General features: G+C 41.4%; 1 protein-coding gene across 4 annotated transcripts in view; it reads left to right on the top strand.

The window, feature by feature from the left end:
• Positions 1-20,302, top strand: part of PAX3 (paired box 3) — a 55,117-nt gene extending 34,815 nt beyond the window's left edge. For 2 of the 4 annotated variants that reach the window (XM_026040101.1, XM_026040103.1), the window contains exons 5-9: positions 1,784-1,989; positions 7,966-8,131; positions 8,884-9,098; positions 19,386-19,632; positions 20,161-20,302. In XM_026040101.1, the coding sequence (XP_025895886.1) occupies positions 1,784-1,989; positions 7,966-8,131; positions 8,884-9,098; positions 19,386-19,632; positions 20,161-20,195 (869 nt within the window). In that variant the 3' untranslated portion in view covers positions 20,196-20,302. The remainder of the gene's footprint in view (positions 1-1,783; positions 1,990-7,965; positions 8,132-8,883; positions 9,099-19,385; positions 19,633-20,160) is intronic. The other 2 variants (XM_026040102.1, XM_026040104.1) reach the window with 1 other exon arrangement.
• The last annotated feature ends 1,690 nt before the right edge of the window (positions 20,303-21,992 follow it).

Genomic DNA, 21,992 nt, shown 5'->3' with positions numbered 1-21,992 from the left:
TTTTTAATAAAAAATAAAGGGAGAAACGGGCAAAGTCCAGTGAAGCCCGTGCCTGCTGCAGATGGCAGATGTCAGGTAGGACCGGAGCGGAGCCTTCAGTCCGGAGCAGCTGGGCGGCTCTTTGTTCCGGGATAATGTTCTCCAGGCCAGGAGGGCTCCATCCCTCTGGCCGTGCGCGGGCGAAACAGCCATGCAAGTGAGAGGCCCCATGAGTGAGTGTTTTTTGCAGAGTGCTGATGTTGAGCTCTGCGGGGTTTTTCCTGATATTCCGTGCATCCTGGATCCAAAGTACTGCTGGTGCCTGGACAATGCAGATAGCTCTCAAAGAAGAGCCTCTGGGCTGGCAGGAATTGTTCTTCCTTTGTGTCCAGAAATTCATAAATTCTTCAGCTGAGGTGTGTGAAAAAGCCCTTTGTCCTTTTCATGCTGTAAGACCAACTAAATAGATTAGGTGCATTTATTAGCTCAAACAGCTTGAGTGAAATTGAAAAATGTAAAGCAGCTGTAAGCGAGCAAAGTGCGTGGGGGTTTAGCTGGAGAAACAGCGATTTCTCTCCAGCTTTGTGTTGTCAGCCACGTTCGGATGTGTTGGGAAGGCTGTTTGGAGTTGGTGTCTGTGGGAGCCGTGAGCCCGGAGTTGCCGGAGCGGCTGCCGCGGGATGCCTGGCGAGCGCCTGCCCTCTTTAGGTGGCTCCCCTTGCGCGCACGGATAGGAGGGCAGCGGTTGGGATGCGCATCCCTGCTCTGCATCCAGGCATCCCCATCCCACTCGTGCCTTGGGGACCCTGGAGGTCCAGCATGAGCGGCTGCCTCTATGGTAGGAGCCCTCCTGCGAAAAGAGGGATGAGGATTGAAATCTCCGGAGAAGGGAGTGATGCCACTTCTGTATTTCAGTTCTTGAGGTTGCAAGTGCTGGAGTCCACTTGCTTGTGTAACTGGAAGAATTGTGTCAAATGTGCAACAGCTCTTAGCTTTTCTTGCAGGGCTTCTCTGTGCAACACGCGTCTCAGACCTTTGTGACCTATGTCTGGACTGTACCAGGATTATACTAGGTAGGCCTATGGCCAGCTGGTAAAATGCAAAAGAGCAGAAAAGTTTAAGTGTACCGAGATAAGCTAATGTGACCACAGATACTGTTCACAAAGCAGGACAAACAATGCACAGGATGGGAAGTACTTGATTATGTATGAGAATGAATTTCTTTACTAATTCTCCCATTCCTTTGTAATCGCTTCCATAATCTTTCAGCAATGAGGTTTTAGTGATGTATCTAAAGAGGAAAGGTCTTGTGCACGTGCATCTATGGGATGGGAATTTATATTTTATGGCATGCAAATGTTTGTCGTGCAGACACATGGAGCAGTTGCTCATAAGTTGATGGGAAGGGCCTGGGCTGGTCTACTTGTGTGATCATTTGGCACTAGGCGGGTGCTGCTCAAGCGTCTCCGAATGTTTGCAAACAGTTGCAAGGGGAATTAAAGAAAAGAGCCTCCCCCTGAAACCTGAATAGTTGGTATGTTCAGAAAGACTTCTGGTGGTCCTTAAATATTCTTGGGTCTCACAAAAGCGCTGCATTTATAAATGAACCTTTTTCATTGAGGAAATTCACATTGTGTAGCATTTAACTCTGAATTATTCCTCGCTTCTTTATTTCTTTGAAATTTACCAGCTCAGTTCAGGTGAGGGGAATATTACCAGTTGGTCACGTCATGTCACTTTATTTTATTTTATTTCAAATTGTGAGCTAAAGTTAACTCTCTCGCTGTCGTTTTCCTCCCTGGAGCCTCAGCTCCGCAGTCGGAGGAAGGCTCGGACATCGACTCGGAGCCAGACCTGCCGCTGAAGCGCAAGCAGCGCCGCAGCCGGACCACGTTCACGGCGGAGCAGCTGGAGGAGCTGGAGCGGGCCTTCGAGCGGACGCACTACCCGGACATCTACACGCGGGAGGAGCTGGCGCAGAGGGCCAAGCTCACGGAGGCGCGCGTGCAGGTGCGTGCTCGGCCCTGCCCGGCTGTGCTCCGGGCTGCAGGAAAACAGGCAGCTACGAGGTGCGACCTCAGAGGTGTCACGGGCCAGGGGGTTCCTACTCTTTGAAACAACAGCCGCTTTGAAAGCAGTTTTGTGTTGTCCTTGGTAGTTGCTCCATACCTGCTATAAATAGGAGTGAGTTCAGAGAAAAAGGTCCTCTCCCGGCTGGTTTTTGTGCATTTGACAACACTGTGCACATTATCAGTTAAACTACCAGTTTATAGCTGTTTAATTGGTTTCATCTGTTGCTGTTTGGGTCTTAGGCATTAATAGAGGACAGAAGCATTTGAAAAGAGCCATGTATATAGAACCATGTAAGATAACAGGATACCTGGTGTGGTATCCACAGTTTACTTCCAGTTTAACCTAGGAAGTCGACTAGATTTAGATTTCATAATATCTTTTATGAGTTTAATTCAGAACAATAAAACCTCCAAATTATTAGATCTTCACAACTTTGGCTACATCTGCATAGTCTGAAACAAGTTAAAGTGCTGGAGGAGTAAATCATGCTGCAAACTGGGACCAGTAAGCCCAAGTGCCAGTCTGAGCTCTGAAGGCAAGCGCATGTCTTGCAGCACAGCCCTGCTGTTGGGCGCCTGTCCTGATGGATCCAGACTTTCCTGCTCAGTGGTTTCACCTGCCAGATGTTTTTGCAGATGTCGCACCCGACCTTTAAGTGTTGTGTTATGACCATGAAAGAAAATCAAATGTATGGATGAGTTTTTCTTGGAAGGCAAGCTCAGTGGGACATAAATCTGTTCTTCATGTGTTTACTAAGTGAAGTGCTAACACAACAGCTTCATGTGTAGGGTCATTGGGTGAGGAAAGACCAAATCAAACCCTGAGAATCAGCCTTGCACAAGCACTACAAGGATAACTTTCTAGGTAAGATCTATTAGCAAGGCAATCAGGACCTAGGATATATATTTTTAGGCTTCTTTAGCTTCAGTGGAAAGATATGAGAGAATGAAAAAGTCCTTGTTTGTGTTTTTCTGAATCAATGACCCACAGTTAGTGGAAAAGCAGAGCACTCATTAACATAACAGCTGTCTTAATGTGGCTTTAACCCTGTGACTCTTCACATTCCTTCCCTGGTTCCCTTGAGATGCACCTTGTCTCACACCACTCCTATGATCTACAGCCTTGCAAATTCCCTGCTACCTCTGACATATGGATATTTTACCTAACCCAGCATGGAAGAAAGTTCCCAGTCAATCAGTGATTAAAATACCAGAACAAAAACCTTTCTGCCTTAGAGATGAGCTGGGGTTGAAGTGGGAAGCCAGCCTGTGGGTACTTTCCTCGGGTACTCCATCTGTCTGGTACTCTTGAAGCCTGGCAAAGTGATTTATCAGTGGATTAAGGGATACAGGATTTGCCTTATCAGCATTCAGCACTTCTCTATAGCCCCTTAAAATAGCCACCTATGATGGGCATGAAATAAAAGACTTGTGAAAAGAAATAACCCTGGGAGACTCGAGGCGGAGGGGGCTGACTAGCCCTCCTGATGTAGTGTTTGAGCTTTTTAGTCATCCTCCTTTTCTGGGAACAGTATGACAGAGATCAGAGATACCCGATTTTATGTGAAAATGTGCACAAAGGCCTCTTTGACTGCTTGCTGCTCAAGCGCCCTGTAGAAAAGCCACTCTTGCAGCGTGTGCAAATCCTGAAATTCGCCTTCTCCTGAGATTTTTCTGGTGGGGGGTTGCTGCAAGGACCAGTTTCTTAGAGTTGTTTTATTATACTGGGAAGCTGTTTATTTGACCAGAACCACATTGGCCTTGCTGTTCTCACCCCCCATGTAGAGCACTTGCGTCTTGTTCTGTTTTTTCCCACCCCACCACCCCCATGCTTCCCCTTCCCCTCCGTTCCCTAGGGCTGTCCTCGTCCCTCATGAAAGGGAGATTCTCAAACCTCCAAAACATTTATTTTCTCACTTTCCCACTGTTGAAGAGTGACCAAATGCATGTTTCTAAGCTGGTCAGTTGGTTGGAAGGGGAAAGAAAAATTGCCAACCCTGGACTCAGATCAAACTTGGAACATTTTAGCCCCTAGGGGGAATTTTTTGGAAGTTGCAAGCAACTGAAAACAGACACGACACTGTGGATGTTATCTATGCACTTAATCCCAAGGACAAGAAAGGCTTTGGCGGGGAGAAATGTTGAAACAAACTCCATGTTGCAAGAATCACAAGATGTGTAACTTGAACTGTCACAAATACTTGAGCACTGGGTGTAATAAGGAGCTCCAAGACTCCCTACAATTCCTCCTGCAGAGCCTTTGTGCTTTAGGGTTGTCACTCTTTTCCCCCCTGTTTTAGTCCAGGAGGCATCTGAAGACAGTAAGGCTGTGTCTTCTACCTCTTCCAAGGGTGTCCCAGATCTACTGTGCACATTGGACATTGGAGCCTCCCAATAGCGAAGGGAGAAGAAAGGACTTTACTGTGGAGCGTTTGGCAGATGCAATTTGAAAACTCAAAGCCCCCAAGACCTAGCATGAATCTTAAAAGAAAAACGTCAGACCTTGCATATATGATGTTAAGGCTTTACATACTATGAGAAAAAATGCAATGCCTTGCTAGTCCAGTTTAAAAACTCATTAAAAGCTTCATTAAGTTGCCACAAAGGCCCTTAAGGCCTCTGGACTATTTTTACTGGATCAATCCAAAGGCTAATTCCAGAAGTGAAATTTTCCCCACTGTAGATAAAGATCAAAGGCTTTTCCTGAGCTTCAGAGATGTGCGGTTATGGTTTCTGTAACAAACAGCACATAAGGAATGTTGTGGGTAGCATCCTTCCTGGCCACCTTATGATTCCCACATCGGGTTTATTTTTAGACCTGGCTGAACTGAGCAGTCTCTGGCAGCAGTCAGGAGTTTGGTTCAGCCTGATGGTAAGAGTTATTTTATTCAGTCTTTTGGCAAAGCATTCTTAAATGATGAACTGGAGGTTTATGGAGGTTCTACGCTTGCCTCATTGCAAGGATGAGCTGGAGGAGCTGCCATCAGCCCCAGCCTGCTCACGGTGAGACAAACAGGGTTCAGCTTTGCTTTGTGACTGGTAGAGGCCCAGGAGTCCACCTTGGTTAATGGGTTGGCTGGTCAGACCCATCTCTTCATGGTCTTCATGGTTGAAGGGACTGTTTTGTTCTGTGTGAACAAGTGGAAGAAAGTAGAAAAGAGCTCAAAAACATGAGTGCATCTCATTCTGAAAAAGCTCTTCTTGGACAAATCTTATGTTCTTTTGCTTCAAAGCTTCCAAAAGAAAAATTTGGTTAGTAGAAGAACATGTCTGAAAATTCAGGCTGATATCTCTCTTGAGGCTGCTAGGATGGAGTTGGATGTTCCTATGTCAAACTTGCTACAAGCTTACAAACTTTTTTGCAAAAAGCTTATGATAGCCTCAGTTATGTAGATGTAATAAGTCAATAATCAGCACAGATGCAAATAGGAGTCCTCTAGGCTCAAAATCTTGAGTATTGGAGGAAAAACTAAAAAAGATATTTTAATGTGTGCTAGACTTGAATTTTTTTCTGGTCTGTAAGGGAAGATAGAAGGGATAAAAGAAGTCGCAACTCCTTAGCTGTTAGTGAGCTTTGAAACCTCTTGTCCAGACTCTGCTTTTTAGTTTCTTTTCAGTAGAGACTGGTAGAAACAAAAACTGGTGATAAGTGTTTGCTGGAAAATCACAGAGGAAGGAGGACCTGTGCCAGAAAAAGTCTTTGTTTGTACTCAGCTCCTCTGAAATGCTTTGAGCTTATACTCCAAACAGCACAGTCCTGGTAGGAGATGGGATGAGGGAATGCGAGTCAGGTTTAGAAACATTGAGGACTTCTCAGCAGATCTTTATAGTCACTCCTCATGTGGTTTATGGAAAAATTATAGTGCCTCTTTTTGGGGCTATTCCTCTTACATTATACATAGGATTAAGAATGCACACAGCATTTTCTTTTTTCTGGTAGATGACTCTATAATTGCAGTTTTTTGGTGTTTTTTTTTTAAGATGAAGGAGGAATTCATATGGATAAACTGGCCAACTGCAAACAAGGAGATGTTCTAAACATTAGGCTAAGAAAGAACATTCTTTCCATGGAAAGAGGAGCCACTTCCAGGTGTAATTCTGGACACACTGGTTTGCAGATTGCGGGGTACATGGGGAGTTGAAAGTGCTAGGGGATGGTTACTGGGGAAAATACCACAAGGCAACAGGCAAAAAATAAAATCTTTGGCTAGAATGTGAAGTGTCATCAACAATACATCAGCCCTTGGACTTTGTATGTTTTTGGCACTCGTGCTTGCAATGGTCAGGACTGTATTTAACACAAAATATCCTCTGGTTTCCTGCAAAATTCACATCTCATATGTTTCATGCTGTTGGTTCAGAGATCTTTTTTTCCTTAAAAGCACATAGAATGCACTGTGTCTCTGGTTGAGCTATGGAAATGTCAACGCTAATTAGACCACTGTGTTTCCCAAGTGAATAAATATGTCTCTTAAAGAATATCCTATTGAGATCAGCAAAATAAGATGTTGGCATGATCAGTTGCAAACTAATTAAAAATGATAATAAAAAGAAATATCTAAATATGAGAAAACAGAGATAGAAGAAATCTGTGAAGTCACCTAATCCATTCTCTACCAATGCAAGATAACATTTTATATTATATTGCTGAGTGATTTCTGGTCAGCCCAAATCTAGGTGCTTGGAAAACTGCATTCTCCAATACTTCCCTTAAAAGTCTTGTTACTGTCTGCTCTTAATTCATCTGTTTTTGAGTGCTTCAGAGATGTAAATTTTGGCTGGACACAGTAGTGTGTTTTTTTCCCCAAAAATTGGTTATGTGATTTGCATTCCTTCTTTGAAAGTGAACGTAGAAACCAGGGAGCCAAAATAAACGTGCCTTGAAAGTGAGCATCACTTTCAAACACTTGGGCCACTTAAACCAGCTCCATTTAATCTGTCCATGTAGACATTTGCCCAACGCCTGGCACAATGATTTAGTTTATACATGTTACACTGATACAAGCAGATTGTGCTTCTTCCAAGACAACCCTGTTTGTATAAGAATGTTGTATTTCAGGGCTGTAAAGTGCAGTAGCTGATTTATTCATTGCTTTTGTTTCCACAAGAAATTCAACCCAAATCCCCAGCCCTTATGGCTCTAGATTGGATCTTGCTTGTTTTAAGCACAGGTCACAGTATGTGAGAAGGACAAGGCCATGGCAGATAACAAAAATTGTGTTGTTAGAGTAACTGGGGATCAGAACCTCAGTGGGTTTATTTATAAAAAGGTGATGGTGAGAGTTGGGGCCATTGCTATGGTCATGTTTTTGATAAATCCATTTAATGTTTTTGTCAAGGCAGATCCAAACTTCAGGAAAAACACGAGATATATGCATCAGGCCCCTGCAGGGATGGAAAGGAGGTGGCAAGGCTGGGGTGCCTTGATTGCTTGATGGAAAATTTAAACTCTCCCACTCTCTCTCGCTGTCCTGAGACTAGATTTCAAAATAGTTCTGCGATGAAATTCTGATCTACTCATAAATTTGAGATGCTTTGCACATACATGAATACCAAAAACTTGCTGGGAGGAATGTGGACTAGAGAGCTCCGGCCAGCACTTGGATCACATGGAGAGCTGCTTTCCTTTAATTTTTGCACAACGAGATTATGATGGATAGCTATTAACAGTACTAATTATCTTGTTTCCCTGGAGAGGCTGTATTTGAAAGGAGAAGTAGAGTTCGGGAGCTGCTGTTAAACCATGGAAGAGGCTGCCAAGGACTCCTAGGACTTAGACTGATGGCAGATGTGCTCAGTATGGATTACTTATATTTCTTGGACACTAAATGCTTTTGATATATGATGCTCTTATTGCTAACACACCTATATGAAGTGTATGAAAATCAAATGTGCCTAATTAAAACATTTGTAGGTCTGGTTTAGTAACCGTCGAGCTCGATGGAGGAAGCAGGCGGGAGCCAACCAACTGATGGCCTTCAACCACCTCATCCCGGGAGGGTTTCCACCCAGCGCCATGCCGACGCTGCCCACCTACCCGCTCTCGGAGCCGTCCTACCAGCCCACCTCCATACCACAAGGTAGGGCAGCAAAGAGGTGCTCGGGCAGAGCTGTGACCGGCGCTGCCTGGGGCTCACCCGTGTTAGGAGCGTTTCGTGTTCAAATGTAGCACCAAAGACATGTTGGCTTTGGCTTGGAGGCACAAAGGAGCTTTAAATCTTAGCTGCGTTAGATGTTTCTGTTCAAGGAAAAACAAAACAAAAACTCTTACAGGTGAGATTTTATATAAACCGGGTGTTCTCCCTGCTGCCTCCCTGAGATTTGGACCACTGCTGTTTGGTGGGTGCTTTTACAAGGCCACACTCTTCTCAAGGGAATTTTGCAAAGCCCCAAACTTTCTCTATCACTACTGCTTTTGCTATGAACCGTGGAAGAACTGTGCTGTGACCTGCAGGAGGAAGAGGACTACCTTTCTGCTAAGGATATAAAGCTCTCCCTACCTCCTCTTTCTATTTTTAATTTTATTTTGCTTTATTGATTCTAAATGGTAATACCTGATTCTAAATGGTATGGGCCCAACTGAAAATTGCTTGAGAAATGCATGGGTCTGTTCCGATTTTCACAGTGTATGTTGTAACGGTGATTTGGTAGAACTCTTGCATGGCTTAGCTGGCCCGGTTAGATACTCGGTAATATTAACAACATACCCTTCCGTATAACCAAGATGCAGGTCCTGATGGAATTACAGCGGGTTAAGCCTCGCGTAATCAATTCATTATGCCAGCAAAACAGAAGAAAAAAACCCATACTGACGTGTTTCTGTTGCTCCTAGCCGTGTCTGACCCGAGCGGTACCGTCCACAGACCTCAGCCGCTTCCTCCGAGCAGCGTGCACCAAAGCAGCCTCCCCTCGAACCCGGACAGCGGCTCTGCCTACTGCCTGCCCAGCAGCCGGCACGGCTTTTCCAGCTATACAGACAGCTTTGTGCCTCCGTCCGGGCCCGCGAATCCCATGAACCCTGCCATTGGCAATGGCCTTTCACCTCAGGTCAGTCCTGTGTTTTCAGACAGAGGATTTGCTGTATACTCGAACCAAAGAGTCTATTCCCTCAGGCCACGGTATAATGAATTGCCAAATTTAAACCATAATGTATTCTTTATACAAGCCACATGATTTCAGTTTGCTGGTTTCCTTCTTTTTTTTTTTAATAAATATATATATATTTTTTTTTCCTTGTACTGGCTGAATCGAGGCTCATAGCTTATATTTAATTTTGAGTGGTTTATAATGTAATCATGCAGACTTCATGTTTACATTCAGTTGTCAGGCATTGGTAATGTGCTTGTATTTTCCTGAAGCTCCGTGCCTGGGTATGGAAAGTTTGGAAGCTCTGATCTTGTAGCTTTTTTGTAAATAAAACATCTCTTGAAGATAACCTCACGGAGGTTTTCCAGCTCATCTAGGAAAACTGCAGGCGAGCTCTAACAGGCGAGTTCCAGGGGCTGGACTGTGCACACTGAGAGGAGCTCTAATCGAGTTAGAAATACATAAACCTGGAGTATTCCTGTTGTTGGGCAATATGTAAATGTATGCATGCCATAATTGTTTTGCTAACTTGCATGAGCTCTTTTTAGGAGATCGTGTTAATAAATTGCCTCAGTAATTGCGTGTCAAAAGGTTGGTTAAATTTTCCTACATGTGGCATCTGTCAGAAGTTGACGTTATTAATCAAAGCTTAAGTAGATGAGAGTTTAGTTTATTAGTGTGAGCTTTGCCCAGGTGCTGGGAGAGATGTCCACTAAATTCTGGTAAGTCACAAAGAGGATGCAATCTATAATTACAATCGGGAATCTCTTCAGGGCTGAGAGTGAGAGTTTTAACAGCTTTATCTTCTTTCTACCCTTTTTTCCTCTCGGTGGTTAGAAAAACAGAGAGAAGCTCAGAATGACACAAATGAAAAGTGAAAAGACAATTATACTCAATTACACACTAATCACGGACTATCACCACTGCCTAAGCAGGGAGAGGGCATTCTAATAGGCAGAAAATGAGATTTTAATGGCACAAAGGGTGGCCAAAATAACGACTCGTATATCTTTGCCTCCTTCGTTTTCTTCAACTTGTGGTTTGCATCTCGCGAGTACAGTTCCTGGTTCCTGTGCAACAGTGATAACTCTGTGCAGCTGAAAAGTTCAAAGGCACTGGAGTTGAAAAGAATGAATAACAAAGGCAATGAAATAAACATTTTTGCCCAAAGGCAAAAGTTCATAAACCCTTTTTTGTAACAGTAAATGTAATTAAGTTTCACAGATTCCTATAGCATAGAGTGGGGTACAAAACTTTATGGTTCGAAACCTCAGGAAAAAAAAATACCAACAGAAAAACAAATGGTTATACTTCCAACAAGACATGAATGGATTTTGTTCTGAAGATCTCTAAATGCAAACGCCAACGAGAGCCATAACATTAAATTAGTTGCCTTTTTTTCTTGATGACCAGATTCGCAGTGTGCAAGACTTCCACAATTTTGACATAAATATCTTTTGGGGGGTCAGAGTTAATCTGTTAAAAGTAGTTAGTGTCAGTTTAAATACATATTGGTTCTGGTTATGGAAAATGGGATCTTTTTTCTTTTTTTTTTCCCCCCCCCTCTTTCACAAAGCTTTTATTGTCTGTGACACAGAAATTGAGCGCAACAGTAAAGAAATCTTGTGATGTCTGGGCAAAAGGGGGACAAAAAAAAGAGGCCAGGTTTTCCCCCAAAGTCTTGCTGATTGGAGATTTGATATAATCAAAAGGAGATCGCAGAAGAGATTAGACTAATCAGTTACTGTGCTTCTTTGCACCGCCTCTGTCCTTATGTTTGGAAACTTCTCTTTTCCTTAGAATTCGGTAACCTTTCCCACCCCCATGTTTGGAGCTCCTGCCCCTTCACCAACAGGGCTAGGAGGGGGCTGCTCAGGCAACTATCAGTGAATGTACGTGGGGCAGCGTCCCTACAGTCAGTGATTAGACGTGGAGCAGCTTCTTGGCATCAGTGACTTGATAGGCTAATAAAGATCTTTCTGCTGCTCAACAAAACAAAAACCCAGCACCAAAGGTTCGTCAGAATTAGCAGTGGCTGCTCCAAAATAATTCTGGGGCCTAAACGCTGATTTAGAGACCTTGGTATAAACCAACATCCCTAGACTTTGTGTATATCTAATCATTTCCATCCTTCTTGAGTGATGTAACCTCAGGTAAATAAATTTTGTGAAACAATTTGTGGGACATGAGTGAAATAAGAGTTGTGCTTTACACCCCAAACAAGAGCCAAAGATGTTGGTGCTGTGTATGTTACATTCTTGTGTGCAAAATCTAAGCTAATTTGGGGGTATGTTCCAGAGGATCTTCTTGTCAGGCTTCTCTAGGGCTCTTTGCTCCCCTTTGGAGTCTGAGCCAGTTCTGTGTGGAGGGTTTTCGTGAAGAAAGAGAAATGGGAATTTTCCTGCTGAGTGGGCATGTTGAGATGCTGGGAGTGTGCGTAGAATTTAGATGAGGCGGAAAGAGGGTGTTTTACTCGCTGGTGGGTTTTTGGCCACAATAAATCTGGGTGTGTGAGCAATTAGCATAATGTTTCCACCCATCAGTGTCCCTCTCACAGGCAAGCGCTCTGGGGATATTGTTTGTAAAGCTGAATTTGTGGTGAATTATTGGGGAGCCCGGGAGGAAAGTCTGACACCAGAATGATCTCTCTGATAAAAGAACCCCCCTGAATATACAACCCAAATCTAAAGAGATTCACGGGATCTATGAAGAAATCTATGACGATTCACCAGATCATACTCCTATTAAATCTGTTTCCCATTTGAGTTCAGTTTTTCCTGAGGAGGGTCTGCCACAAAGACTCCTGGGGTTGCCCTATTTTCCACTGTGGATGTTTTCTTTCACACTTTGTTCTTGGATACAACGGACAAAACCCTTATTTAAGGCAAGCCCGGTGTAAAAGGGCAAGGACGAGCGGAAATAGCAGGAGTGCTGTAACTTTATTTTATCATGTTGGCCATGTAGTTAGAAACGAGAGGACTGCAGGTCTTGGTCAGTTTGGGGAAGGTGAGTGCTCCTCAACGAACCTGTCCTGCGGGACTGGTGGTTTGTTGGGAATGGATTGGAAGTTGCTCTGACTGAAGTGCCACCTTGTTAACATTCAGCGCCTCCCAACATCAAGGCGAGATCTGCAGCTCCCAAGATGACTGATGATGCTCTGTGTTCATCTGGTTTAGTCGTTATTGGCAGGTTGTGGTGAGAGAACCTCTCTCCCAGACCTACAAAGGCTTGACTTTTGCAGGAATGAGACAGTGATTAATGTCTTGGGGAACTGATAGCCAGGAGGGTCCTTGTTTGTATTTTATGGAAAAGCAACCAAACTGCAAGCACTCCGTCTCAGCCGGAGCTCTTTAAACATAATGTCAGAACAGAGATTATTAGTGTGTAATATATGTAAATTGCATATTTTTGTGTTTTCTATGCCTATTATGCAGCTTCTTGGCATTCATGCATATATTTACGGGAATATTTTATTTCCTTTTCAAATTAGGTTTCAGTTGCTCAGTGCATTTTCTTTTAACAACCAATTGTTAGCTCCAGCTTATTAGGGAATAGCATCTATGCGCTCACAAGCACACACAGGACTGGAGTGCAATCGCCCCCACTTCCCAGGCTGTAAAGCAAAAGAGCCCCTGTCAAAACATTTATCCTGCAAGCGCAGGTCCTACCGGAGCACAGTTTGCTTTTAGGACAGGAGTTGGGTATCTTGAACTGCTTCCTTTGGGATACGGAGAAGCCTTTTCCATGCAGCACCCAACCTTAAAAAGTAATTCAGAAGTTTTTACACAAGGAAGAACTATGTCTGTATGCAATCTCTCTCCTGTTGGAAACAATTTTTCCCTTTTCCCTTCACAAAACCTCCAAGCTCTCTTTTTCCTTGGCTGCTCCCTTGACGGAGTTGAGCCAACATCTTGAGAGGCTGCCTTTTCAAAAGGGAAGTGTGTTGAGCGTTGAGTGTTTGCGTAGAGGAGGATCACAGCGGCCTTTAATGTACTTTGCTGTTGTCAAGCAATTACCGGGAGCCCAGGAATCATCTTGATCAAAAATAAAATTCCAAACTTTTTTTCTAAACAGTAGTAAAAATGTAATCTCTGTCAAGGTTTCTTTCTTCTACTGTCAAAACATTTCTCTGCTGGAGTTTAACAATTATTCTGTAACTCTTTTTGGGGAGATAGATCTTAAGTGATTTGCCTCTCAAGTCTTTTGAGAGCACTTGGTTTTCATTAACCTTAAGTATGGATCTTGTGACAGCTGTCGAATCAGTTACGAGAGACAGGTTCATACTGTCTTGTTAACTCTGCTTTTAAGGGAAATACAGGAACTGGGAGCTAAAGCCTTGCATTTCCCCCATTAAAAGAGATGGAGGGAACAATAAGCAACTGTTAATTCCTTAATATTTTTCCTTTACATTCTGCCCACTGTCCAATTTATTGTCCTCAGAAAAAAACATCATTTGGAACCAAGTCCCGCACAATGAGAAGCTCATGATCTTTGTGAGATCTTTGCCAATATGATGGTGTTGGCTTTGAGAGCTGTTCTCTGAATGACCTGAGAACATGGGACTGAGGTCATAAAGCTGTGAGGAATAAAGTTAACCCACATGATATAATCTGCCTAAGCACGAGTTTCTCTAAAATGGAGCAAAAAAAATCAGCAGAGTTATCTGTGGTTATTTCTATTTTGGATTGGGATACAAATAGATCCAACAGTCTCACGATTGTTATCTCACAAGAGTAATAATGACACTTATTGAAAAATAACAAAATGGTGACCTTGCGTTTTGGATCTCCCTCCCACCTTCTTTCTCTGGGCCTTCTCTTTTCCTCCAAGAAGGTCAGTTGTGCTACTCTCCAAAAAGAAAAGCAAAATAAAACAAAAAACCTAGATGTCTTATAGCTGAAAAAACCTGCACAGAAGTACAAGATAGTTTTGGACACTTCTGCTAATTGAAGCCAGTCACACTGCAATTTCACAAAAAACAAATGTTTAGAAAACATGTACATTGTAAATGTGAAAGTCTAACAGTAAACCAACCCTGTGTATATCCAACTATATTGATATCTTGATTTTTAACCCCTTTTTTTATGTGACAGTCTTCAAATAATATAGCAAATTCATAGTTGAATGTTTGACTCTCGCAAGGCATTAAATTTAGGCATTGTAAGAAGATGCAATTTATCTAAAAGCTTTCCTGCTTTTGAACTTTTATAATTTGAAATAGTCTTTGGTTTTGAATGCTGGATGGAGCTTTTGCAGTAAGCCTGCTTGGTGTTTTATCACAAAATTTATTTTTCTGATGAAAATTTTGCTTCTGCGAACAAAATCTAAGCTTTCCTTAACTTCAAATTCTCAACATCTTCCAGCTTTTCTGATTTATTCTTTTTAACTGAGAGGTGGAAAAAAATACCATAAAGTATCATCTCTGTTTATAATATTTTTCAAATTGTGAACAATGGATTTCTGTAGTGATTTCATGTAAAATTTGAAAAATTCAATTGACATCACACAATTCAAGACCCAAAACAACCAAAAGCAATCTACTTGCACTCTATGATTTTGAAGGCCAACAGAACTGACTTATTTTCCCCCAAAATAATTTGTACTATTTAGAATGTACTCAGTGCTGAACCTTGCTGTGTTGGTAAGTTCCAATTCTTTAATGAATCTAAATACTTGAATATTTATTCAATTAAGGATGTATATATGAATGAGGCCTTTGTCATGTGTAGTCACAGAAGCCTCCCTTGAGTCACTAAGCTCTATATTTTAGGTGTTATTAAAAATACTACAACATGATTCAGTGAAAAGCATATATTGCGGTGAGATCTGAAACAGCAAAATTTCAATCTTAGCAGAGTTATTTCAGAAAGCAGTGTGTCACTCCTTGAACAGGAATTGAAAATTCCTATTTCTCTAGAGAGAATTTTTCTTGATTTTTGTCAAAATACAGATAATAGTTATCATGTTCTTATAAAAGAAAAATGCTGAGTTGGAATACAGAAAGGCTTATCCTGGTCAAACTAGTGTGTACTTGTGCTTGCAGCCAGTGCTACTCAGTCCAGCTTTAGAGGCCTGACTTATACGTTGACAGAAGCGGCCATGAGTAGACTTCCTTTCTGGTTGGAACGCAAGGCTTGTCTATTATCTTCTATGGACAACCTTCACCGCGTGTTAAGATCACTCAGTAGTTGTTGTAGGGACGTTTCTGTTTTGAATTAAGTCTCATCCTATATCTATTGGGAATGTGAAACATGGCTTGAGTTCAGTGTGGGGAGTCTTGTAAAAGCTTTGCAGATCACATCCTCAGGCCATTAGCCAGCAAAAATTCCAATAGTATATTCAAATACAGAAAACACTTTTTTTTTTTTTTTTTAAATGTGCTTTAATATGAAACAAAATTGTGCCCTCCAATGAGGGAGGGCAGGTGTGTGAGAGCCAACATAATCGCAAGTTTAGCTTTGTTATGAGCTGTTACAGGTCATATTGTCATGTTTAAGAATTTAAGTTGCAAGTACCCAGAAACGACAGCCTGAAAAAGTTTTGAATTGTTTTCATATAGCTATAGGCTTGGACTGTATGTCCATCCCTGGGCCTTCTGTTATTGTCTTTTCAGTTGTCTTTTTTTTTCTTTTTTTTTTGTAATCTTTTACATGCAACCAGGAGTTCAGATTTACAATTAATTCAGTAACCCTATCGAGTCTTGCAATTCCAGGACCTAGCACCTGGAAAGAAGCTAATTTATTAACAGGTTGTGATAACATCATGAACATGAGTAATCTCCTGTAGATAAATGTATGATTTCTGAAGGATCCAGTGATCTTCATAATCATCCCAGAGGTAGACCAGGGCATCTTCTCTGATCTCAGCGCAGCTGCTGCTGAAGTCTAGGGGTGTGACATTGTGATAAAAGTCTCTTCTTATTTGAGTATGTGGAAGGTCCAAGATGCTCAGAGTTGGTATATTTGCTCCTGTTCATATTAATTGGAGGATTTAGTTTCCCGTGCTTGCCACTTGGCACAAAAAACACCCTTATTTCTCTTCTTTTTCTTTATATAGTAGAAATATTCATACAAATATAATGAACTAGCAACAAAATTATAGGATTCTGTAGGTACAGATCCATGTAGCTAGCTAATTGTAATTAACCTTCTAAACCCTCTTGTTCCAATGCAGCAAAACTAGCCTTTTCAAGTGCCTTTTTTTCTTCTCTTTTCGTACAGTATTTTGCTATTGAGAGGTTTTTCTACAGTGAAAAGAGTTAACAGCAGGTAATGCCATTCATCTTAGGAGGAGGCTGAAATTTTCAGTGTTAGTGATGAATGAGGGTATCTGACCCACATCTGCTTCCCATTAGAATGGAACATTGCCCTGACATCGTTAGGAGCATTTGTCAGGATTCCCTGGACAGAGCTTCTGTAAATTACATGCTGCAAATGTGTCAGGGTCAGATAAGAGGATATCATTAACTCCACTAAAGTTTACTCATGATTCTGTCAGTTCAACTTAATACGTTAACTGCCAACAATTTTCCTTGAGCTGTTTCATTAAATCTTTCATTCACAGGAGGGGGGAAAACTGTATCACTGTACCCCCAAAATATTGCACATGTTCTTTTCTCATAAATCATATTAATTGCAGACATGGTCACAAAGCATATTAAATGCAGGCATGCGTAAATGAATTAAAACATATGAGAATTTTATTGTGCCTATGGTAGGTCCTACATCCTAAAATACCAACCGCATTAACAGGCATAATGTTTCATTTAAAGGGAATAAGCTTTTTCTCAGTTTAATAGCCTTTATTTTGTTGATAATAGAAGTATTTCTTATAATAGCTGATAATGGACCAGATGTTGCTTACACATTTTGAAAGCTTTCATCATACAACTTCTCCTCCTCTTTCTGGATCATATCCTCGTCTAGGGATGTTAAGCTGATCCTACCAGCTAGGGATATTTGGCCTAATGAATATTTGGGATTGTTGCTCTCAAAAAGCAACAATCTCTTCTGCAGAGTTTGCTGTTTGCAGATCATTGTATTCTTTTTTTTTTTTTTTCTTCCTAAATGCAGCTTTGTTTTCTAATAGCATATAATTTTATCAATTGTATATGCTATTTGTTGCATATAAGCTCAAAGCCTCCACATCAGCATTTCAGGGTGGTTTTTATTTTAATTGAGAACAAAACATATCACGTAACCCAAACCCTTACAACCCGATCTCTGGCATTTATAGGAGTTGTTCTGAGTAGTTACAGCAGCATTTGGCCCTGGCTGTTAGATCAGCCCTTGTTTTCCTTTTCATGTTGTTTGTTCTCGCTACCTTTTCTGGGACCCATGTCCGTGTGGGGGACAACTGTCATCTCGGCTTTCCCAAGCTAATCCAGAATCTGTTAGACCTAGATGGCGTACGGACTGATTAAATTTCTTGTACTCCTTAGTTATTATATTTAGAACTATATTGCTTCATGCAAGCAGCAGATCTGACCTGCAAGACCTGAACTTTCCCGTGTCTCCTGTACAGAGCTAAGCTGAGGCTGTTGAACACTGCAGAACTGGCCCGTTAATGGCTTTCTAATTGATTAGGTGAAAGTCGGCTATGCCCTTCCTGTAACTCCTTGTATGGGTGATAAGGTCATGGCACATACCGTGCAAAAGACTTCTGCCTCGAGGCTACTTCCCTTATAGCTTTCAAAACAGACATGACCAAAAATCTAATTATTTAGATACTAATCAACTGCAGGATGATTCCTAAGGCCTCTGGAGGAGGTATTTCTGAGGAGATGGTTACTGTTCAGATTCAGTTTTCTCTGCCTCAAACTGTCTTAAAAGTGTCCGAGTTATTAGATGCATATGCACTTAATAAAAAGATGCCTAAAGACTTGTGTTACGATGTAGTTAATTTTAAACTCTTAAATTAAAACTCATTAAATGTTAATTTTAGTTCGTTAGAGAAGATAAATCTCCTGGAGGTTGGCCCCAGCAAAAACATTAGATATTGATGCTACTAAAATTTGGGTGGTTTTGAGGCAGTGTCTGGTTGAAAGCTTTAAATCTCAAAGATAAATTCTCATTCTCTCTCTAGAATAACTGCTAAAATAAATCCCTTTTTTTTTTTTTTGCATTCACGTTTTCAGTGTCAGTGTTCAAATGATGTTGTTTGGGGCTTTGTTCTATTGAAACCATTAAACAGAAAAGAGGTTAGCTACTCTAAGTACATAGTATATTTTTTGAGGTGTTACCTGATCTATTTGCTTAATTTGAAAACTTTTTTTTTCCCCTGATAAAACCATGTGTATTTTAAAACATAGTCAAAACCACGCTACTTGTACTAATGTAAATACTTTCTAAAGTAACAGTTTACAATATAAATGAACGATGTGTGTGCTTTTTGTGCATTTTTTTTAAAGTGTATTAGTGTTAATCTTGAAAGATGAAGATTAGTTCAGTATGAAATGAACACAGATTCTAATTTAGCTAATACTGTGTCCTGCTGATCCAATACCAGACCATTAAGCATGCCAGAGTTTGTAGGAGCAGGTAATTTTCCAAAGGGATAAGAAAAATATTTGTTGTTCCTAAAATGGAAAAGAAACTTGAGTAGTCCTAATAAATATTAATATTTTTTTTAGGATCCAATTTGGAAGAGAGAAAAAAAAAAAGTTATTTCAGCTTTTAAGGGGTTGGCAGACAGTGCACACAGCAGCAGTGTGAGTTTCATGTGCTCTGCCCCTTCCCAGTTCTGCCTGTTCTCCTGGGTGCTGGAGTCTTTTGTTACTCCCATCATCAGTTGTGTTTCTGTGATTGCTTCCAAATTTTAGTGTTTTAGTGATTATTGACCTCACAGCAATTATTTGTGTGAGCTTTTTCACACCTTCTCTGCATGTGTAGACTACACACAACAGCTCGAGTGTGACTGAAGATCCATCACCTGTTTCTTGGTCTCTTGAATCAAGACCGTGAGGAACAAACACTTATGGAAGGCCCAGTTGGGTCACAAGAGCAGCCAATCTAAAACTTTTAAGTTTTTTTTCAATCTTGTTTGCTTCATTCCTTATTTTGCCATCTTTGTGCATCACTCTTTTTTCACTTTTTTTCTTCTTTTTGATTAGGATACCCAAAGCACTGGTTCAATAGCAAGCCTACTTATCTTTAGGAAATAACTGAGGGGCTTCGGTAGGCCTGCGGCTGTGTGCAACGCAGCCTTCGTGTATTTTAACTCTTTGTGTTATTACACCCCTTCTTTTAGGTAATGGGCCTCCTGACCAACCACGGCGGGGTGCCTCACCAGCCCCAAACTGATTATGCCCTGTCCCCCCTCACCGGGGGTCTGGAGCCCACCACCACGGTGTCGGCCAGCTGCAGCCAGCGGCTCGAGCACATGAAGAGCCTGGACAGCCTGCCCACGTCCCAGTCCTACTGCCCACCCACCTACAGCACCACGGGCTACAGCATGGACCCCGTCACCGGCTACCAGTATGGACAGTATGGACAAAGTGAGTACTGGGGCCTTCACATGGCCAAGTAGGATAGCGTAACCGCTGAGCAATGCTCTGCTTTCTGCTTGCAATGCAAAAAAAAATCTGAGAATAGGTCCTAATGCTCCACTACTGCTTCTCTCCAAACGGGGCTGAGCACTGCTGAGATAGCTGATTGTTCAAGCAAGATTTCTGCTGCATAATTATTTTCTTAAGTGATGTCAACAACATCTTGATGTTATTAATTGTTGAGACATGAAACCTGATTGCCATTAGGTAGAACATAAGGATTGTCCAAAATGAAATAACCACTGGCATTCCACTATTAGAAACATATGTTCTTAATGAGGTCAGCTCAAGAATCATTATAGTATATAATCCCAGATACATCGAGTTTTGTCAAACTTGTCCTAGGAATAAAAATATTAGTCTCTTTCCTTTGATATATCAGTATTAAATATGACAATGTCAACCTGTAGTTGGCATGGCCCCATGCTGTGAGGTTGTCACAGCATGACTTAAAAAGCTTCTTTTGCTTTTTTGCAGGTGCCTTTCATTATCTGAAGCCAGATATTGCATAAATGAACTGTCCACTCCAAGTTAAAGCTGGTCTTGTTTTCCGGTCTCACTCCAGTGCTTGGATACGAGGGATCTTCTCACCACACTGCAGCCTAAACTGGGGCAATCCCAATGAGAGAAGCAGGCTTGTTATGTTCTCTCCTGTCATTGCTTTTACTAGACCTCTTTGAAGGCTGGGCAAAATTATTCAGAAGACAAAGGCCAAAAGCAATAATGAATAAATAAATGCAACATGGTTCAGTATAAATGGGTTTATGAAACAGAGCAGTATTTAATATCACTGCCTGGCAAAACATTCCATTTTTTTTATTGCTGAAATTAATGTGCATCGATAGGGACAAATAGAGAATTTTGAAAATTAGTTGAGCTCTGCATGAGTCTCCCCTGACTCATCTGGCAACCGATGCTGACTCTAGTCTAACTTCAAACTTGCTCAGCCTCTGACGTGTGGGCAACAGAATCTCTTTCACTTTACACACTGGAAATGGTCATCGAGAGGAAATGTCACTGTCTGTAAGAAGTTAAGATGAGCACAAAAGCCTCCAGAGTAACCTACTGGTTATCTCACCATGCTCTCGTAATCATACCGTCAATAAATGTCACTCATAAGTTTTGTTTTTCCAGCAAACAAGATTTTGTGTAACACAAAAAACAGATTTTACCTTTTTGTATGTGGAGTTTTCCTAGGCCATGCCGTGTTTTGGAGCAAACAAGGAAAAAAATCAACAACGTGATTCTGATTTTTCACAACTGCCTAACAATGTGCAATACTGTGTACCTCACACAAACTTTGGGATCATCCAAAGTCATATAGATAGAATCAGAACTATATTTTTGCAGGTACTTTTATTTTTGCATTGCATAATTCCTGAGGATAAAATACAGAACCATTGCAGAGTGCTGGAGAACTAAAATCCAGCTTATTATTCATGAGTTAAAGGTCATTTTCAGGAAATAGTACGAAGACACAATTACGTTTACATATCTTTGGTTACGAGCAGGACTTGAACAGAAACAGTCCTGTATTTGATACATTTGTTTAAATTATACAGTGATCTCCATTATAGAAAATAATAATAGGAAAAAAAAAGGTTTACAAGAAGTTTGCATTGTGACATTTTAGAATGTCAATAAATTTGTGTTTTGTGATGTTGACACGAACAGGAAGATGGAAGGCGGTGTTATTTATTTCTCTCTTCTAGAAACGAAGAGGGAGGCAGAACACAAATACATTCCTTCTAGCGTTAAGGACTATGAAGTAGCGAGTTAGATTAGGTTCAGTACAGAGATTAGTTCACACATTGGTCTTAAGGGTGATGGAAAAACAAAATGCTCTCTTTGTGTTGCAGCCTCTACCGACAACACGTGTTGTAAAAAAACGTCTTTCATGTAAAAAGTTCAGTAAATATTTACTATTTATAATGAATAAACAGTTATGAAGACTTGCAAAGCACTGATGATTTTGTCCTAAAATGTAGTATTGTGCTAAATACGTTGATACATTTTAATCTGAATATCATGAAGAAATAAACCATGTTATCTTCAACTCCACCTGTATGTATTATGTAAGTGTATCCTGCACACGCCCTAAGGCTGTGGTAGCCCCCATGTCTCTAACACACCCCCAGCTTTGTGCTGCTTCATCAACGAACTGGGTGTTTTCCAAATCCTATCAGTACCAGCACTGCTCTCTGCGAATGGGAACAGCGGTGTGCCTTGGCCGGTCACCCGTACCTTTCCCCCTCTTCTCCCCTTTCCCCCCCTTCCGTTCCCCCTTCCGTTCCCCCTTCCGTTCCCCC

The sequence above is a fragment of the Nothoprocta perdicaria genome, unplaced genomic scaffold (genome assembly GCF_003342845.1).
Source record: "Nothoprocta perdicaria isolate Ctin4 unplaced genomic scaffold, notPer1 scaffold_25, whole genome shotgun sequence".
NCBI lineage: Eukaryota > Metazoa > Chordata > Aves > Tinamiformes > Tinamidae > Nothoprocta > Nothoprocta perdicaria.
The sequence above is the reverse complement of the archived record's forward strand: the minus strand, read 5'-3'. Positions and strand labels throughout refer to the sequence as shown.